At 44.7% G+C, this 5,390-nt stretch overlaps 1 protein-coding gene across 1 annotated transcript; it reads right to left on the bottom strand.

Moving 5' to 3' along the window:
- Nucleotides 1-4,358: 4,358 nt before the first annotated feature.
- Nucleotides 4,359-5,027, bottom strand: LOC147678435 (single-pass membrane and coiled-coil domain-containing protein 3-like). Its single transcript, XM_086945627.1, has one exon. The coding sequence runs from the start codon at nucleotides 5,025-5,027 to the stop codon at nucleotides 4,359-4,361; it is 669 nt and encodes a 222-aa protein (XP_086801753.1).
- Between the last annotated feature and the right edge of the window lie 363 nt (nucleotides 5,028-5,390).

Here is a 5,390-nt window from a genome sequence, read left to right as displayed (position 1 = left end):
TTTCGTCAGGCCAATGTTGAGGGCCCCAATGTTCAGAATTTTTTTCCAAAGATAAGCACTTCCGTCTTATCCCCGTTTAACTTGAGCAAATTGCTGCATCCACTCTGCGATGTTACTCAAGCCCAATTGCAGAGTAGACGGGTCCTGTTTCCTATCAGCCGACAAAGAAAAGATGATTTGAGTATCATCGGCGTATGAAAACAGTGTAAGTCCTGCCGCTTCAGCGATCACTGCTAAGGGCTGCACATAAATGTTAAAGAAGAGAGGGCTCAAAATAGAGCCCTGAGGTACTCCATACTGGGATGTAAAGGACTTTGAAATGGCCCTAGAAAAGAATATCACTGGTTACATCAGAATTGTTACTTCAAGGTAAGTACAACAGGATTGCCTTCATGGTTCCTTATGTAGAGAATGCTTTTATTTGCATGTAAGGTGGTGTATATTAATTGTAACTCCATATACCCTAAATACATAACAATATGAGTAAAATAATTATTTTATATAACCCAGAAACACTTCTACAACTACAACAATAAAAACATTATAAATCACCGTTCACCAACATATTATATATATCTACAGCAGCGTTTTTTCAACAGACGTACTCGGGCACCTCAAGTTGCTCGTGCAAAAATGTTTTATTGGCAGGAAACAACACTTTTCACCTTTCGGCTTCATCACGTTTCGTTTGAAAACGTGATCAAGCCGAAAGGTCAAACGTGTTGCCTGTCCTCTTCAGGGCTTGCGAATTATGTTCCAATATCTTCCCGGAACTCAAGATCAGCTGTCAGTTTACCATATTTATTTCACAAGCAAAAGTCGGCACAAAAATTAAAACACCTGATGCGTTTTCAATCACTAGGACCTTGATCACGGGTTCAAAATGCAATGTCCATAGTTTATTTTTATGTACAACAAGTCTGTTTACCATATCAGTACATAATTGTAGCAATTCTCTTTGACGGATAGGTTGTATGGCGCTCAAACTCTTAAGTTGCAACAGTTACTCATAACCTGATGAATGTGATACAAGTTAACAATTGAACTTTTACGGTCCCTGCCCGCAAATCAACACTTGTGTCATTTGTCTTCTCAGCTTTGAACTGGTGTTTGCATTAACACGCCATCACATTGCATGCTGGGACATGTAGTATAAAAATAACCAGGTTTATCACTGGTGAGTCATGTGTGCTAAAAATACCCAGTTATTCAATGGCTCTAGTGTCCGTTAAACACAAGCACAGTGTACCACGCTCGGGTCGGACCATGTAACCACTGTGGTTGTTATAATTACGGCACTGCCTGTGTTCCCGTATGTTGTGTTTCTCACTGTGAAGCGAAAGGCAAGTGCCCAGTTCTTTCTCATCCAATGAGGTTTATAGTTGCAAAAATATCCCTAATCCGCTCAAGTGCCTACTAGTGCATTGTAATTGTGAACAGATTGGCACGGTGCTGTGTAACACCAACCCTTGTACCCGAATCTAAGGCCCCAGTGTCCATTCTGCATGTGCTCGACCCACCTGTTGCATGTTGGTGTTTGTTACTAATGCAAAACAACAGTTGATGGACAGAATGCAGAACAATGTCATACATTCACCCCAGTACAGAGATCTGGCCTTAAATCCATCGTTTTTTGCACTCTACACCACCCCAGTTCAGACATGGCCATATGCAAATCAGCCTTGACCCTGTGCCTCATGGGAACAGTCCAGCCCGAACTGCCAAGCCATGTCTTTCCCAGACCGGAATCAAGCATCCAAGGACCGGTTTCTGGCTATCAGCCGTCTTCAGCCAGGATAGCTTGACTCCAGTGGTGTGGAGAGCATGGGACTCACGTCTGAGATCTCTGTACTGGGGTGAATGTATGACATTGTTCTGCATTCTGTCCATCAACTGGTGTTTGTTACTAGACAGTTTATATGGCACAAGTGCCTGTTTCACTTCTACTTGAGTGGGCTTATCATTAATAACTTAACGTGCATTTGTGAGGCGCACGGTCACCCGTAGGTATCTTGGCACTGAATAACAGATGTTTATTGTTACGCAACTCAATGGTACTCATGTTATCGACCTTAGAAGGATGAAAGGCTGAGTGGTCATGCAGGGATTTGTACCTGGGACTATGATGTCAAACACAGGCCTCTACAGTGGATGCATTAGTCCACCACACCATCAGACCCTACTGGCAGCCTGCTATGTCCACATCGCTATGCAGGTATTGTAAACAATAGTACCCAATGGACTAGAGCACTTATTGATCATTGAACCAAACTCAGAACCAACAAAAGCCAAAAAGACCTAAGCATTATTTGAATGAACATCTCTGCTACCCCATTATATAGAAAAATGAGTCTTCTACCTCATTGCTTCATAAAATTGAAAAATGAAGAGGACAGGGAGAGGTAAAGATTGATCTCATGCTGGTTGCTCGGGTGAGACCAGAATAGGAGGAAGAAGAGAAAAACATGGTGACGGAGCAGAAAAGGAAAGAAACGTTGCTCCAATGGGCCCATCGCACCCTGAAATGGTCCTTGGAACAACAGTGCACTGTAGACTATATTGCCACATATTACAGCAAACATTATCATTATAACCACCACCTTGCAGATTACAGATGTGACTCCTTAGTACCCCTTAACACAACCAATCCTTGAACCCTAAACCTCCTTACTATCCCTAAACACTACCCTTCGTTGATCCTTCGTACACCTTTACTATCCCTTTACACCACCCTTCCCTGAACACTAAAAACTATTTTTTAGGACCTAAGAAATACTCATCCTTCAGCCCTAAATACTTCTTACTACCACATGCCAGAACCCTAGAAATCACTTAGTGTGGCTAAATACATTCAATCCCTGAACCCTAAACATTTATTTATGCAACATGGATGTGGCTCCCATAAAACATACACCACTAGACTAGTGAAGATTAAACATGTCTACAACATGCATAATATCAGGTGTGTTATTTGTTTTTGAAGATATGTTAGTTAACTTGAGAAGATTGTCTCTGCCCCTGAGATCTGAGATTGGACCACAATTCCTGAGACTCTGACCCCCTCCTTCAGAGTCGCCATGTGTGGCAACCATACTGCGCATAAGACTGATGCCGAGGCGTTCTGAATGAGGTCCCCTTTCCAAAGATCAAATTTGGGCAAGCAGTCCAACCCAGACTTGACAGCTCCCCATGAGCGAGAGTGACAAGTGATAGTCTGCCCATCCTTATTCAGAGCTGTGCACCAGCAATGGCCATACGTGGATCCAGAGAGTCCTTCGGTGGAAGTGCGAGTGCATCAGGGGCCAGCAGAAAAAAAAGACATTGGTGGACAAGAAGATAATTTAACACGATTTATGTAGTGGCTCCAGGTCTGATGTGAGCGTTACTTGAGAGTAAGCTGCCAGAGAACTTCTCACTTCGACCAGATAGCCCTGCTGTGGAAGAGCTCCATCAAAGTTTATTGCCATGGTCAGGGCAGGTGGATCCCCTCTGCCAGCTTCTGCATATTCACACGGGCACCTGGGATGCGTGATCTCCTTCCAGGCCATTTACTACTTGCAAATCAGCAGAATCCTCTGGACAATGTGCAAAGCTGGCCTCCTTGCAGGCCAATCACAACTGTTGTGTCAGATCAGTAGACTCCTGTAGTATCTGGAAGTCTAGTTAGGATCACTGGACACTCACCCAGTAGATATCTCAGCTCCTTTCATTGTTGGGCAGAGTTGGCTTCCTTCCAGGCCAGTTGCAATTCTTCTGGTAGACAAATAGGCTCCTGTAGTACCTGGAAGAGGCGGCCTCCTTCTGTACTATCGGCAGCTCATCGGTGTCTCTTGCAGGAGATCAGCCAGCTCCTGTGGTTAGCTGGCAGAGGTGGCCCCCTTCCAGGCCGATTATGGTTTTTTTGGGCATGTCAAGTTTCCCTAGTGCTTGGGATGAGTTCCAGACTGTTGGCTAGTGTTAGTGGCTCTACCAATAGCTCAGCGGTCTCTTTTGGTGACCTTACAGACGCGGCATACTTACAGGCCTACTGCAACTCTTCCATCAGATTACTGGGCTTGCACCAGCGTCCAGGAGAACTGGCCCCCTTCCAGACCATTGGCCTCTCTCCCAGCAGATCACCAGGTTGTTTTCCATGCTGCTTTGCTTCTCTTGCTTCTCTTATCAAATACCGCTTGAGTAATTTTCTTAGTTAAAGAAGACACACCTTAAGCACTCTCACAGGTAAGGCATAAACAGCACTAGTGGCTACGACCAATTATAACTTCAGAAGTAAATAATGCAGCCCCGCAACATGCAGATATCAGCAGGGAAAGAACTGTGTCTGAGCAACTGAGACCAGTAAGAGGTTTGAGAGAAATTTAGCAAAGACAAATCCTAGCAAGGCATTTTCTTGGTGTTACCACTGGTGCTGCTGGCAGGGAAGCCAGTTCGTTTTCATAATATTTTCTTTTCTTCTTAAGCTGATGTTTTTCCCAGGATCCAATCAGAGTGCTGAGAAGCACATCTGCACCAAAACCAAAGCACACAGCAGCGAGGATCAGGACGGGTGTAGCACACACCTGGAGTAATAAAGAACCCCTGGGTTCAATCTGGATGACTGTGGAAGTGTAATAGTAGAAGACTGACAAACTGACTACCGTCATCACAACCGTGAAGATCCAGAGCCCCAAAACCAGATTTTTGCACATCTCTGCGGAATCCTTCACCCTGGGCTCAGCGATGCACTCAACCCTCCCGTATGTGTTTAGTGGCAGTCGTTGCTTCAGCGCAATGTCCAATGTGCGCATTTTCTCCTGTATTGTGGTTGTCTGTGTCAGTAAACTCTCACAGGCCTGCTGGAACCCATTATACTTCTTTTCCTTCACAAAGTCAAGTTGATATTGCACGTAGGTCTTAATATGGCCCATAAATTGGTCGACTGTGTGGGCGTTGATCAGCGGCGCCTTCTGACACAGCTCCTCATATAAATTCTCAACCTGGCGCCTTCTTCTGGGGTTCCCGGGGAAGAGAAGATTGCAGTACGACATGTTGACCGGCTCAAGACCACCAAAACCAGCCAGATACGGAGGACTCTTTTGGACTGATACTTCTTCTGGCCGCCTTTCGAGAGAGCGTATCGCCTCCTTTCAGATTAACGCCTCCAGTGAGAATACTTCTGGGATCAAAGTACAGCCAACACACCCACAACATGCTTTTCCGGTTTAAAAGGATACGGTTTATGAGCACTGTTTACAAAAGAAGTCCTGAGACATTCTCTAGATAAAACCTGAATGTATCCAATCAGTAGCTTTCAATTTATCAACCAGGAAGTTCAAAAGGTAATAATCGTAGGGGCTGCTAGCATCACAGGTACTGCAGCACCTGAACCTGTAACAAATCCATTAGTTCGA

Source organism: Lissotriton vulgaris, chromosome 12 (assembly GCF_964263255.1).
Source record: "Lissotriton vulgaris chromosome 12, aLisVul1.2, whole genome shotgun sequence".
In the NCBI taxonomy this organism is placed as follows: domain Eukaryota; kingdom Metazoa; phylum Chordata; class Amphibia; order Caudata; family Salamandridae; genus Lissotriton; species Lissotriton vulgaris.
The sequence above is the reverse complement of the archived record's forward strand: the minus strand, read 5'-3'. Positions and strand labels throughout refer to the sequence as shown.

Excerpts from the sequence above, each read along its gene's own strand:
- LOC147678435 (XM_086945627.1), bottom strand. The coding sequence starts at position 5,027 with ATGTCGTACTGCAATCTTCTCTTCCCCGGGAACCCCAGAAGAAGGCGC.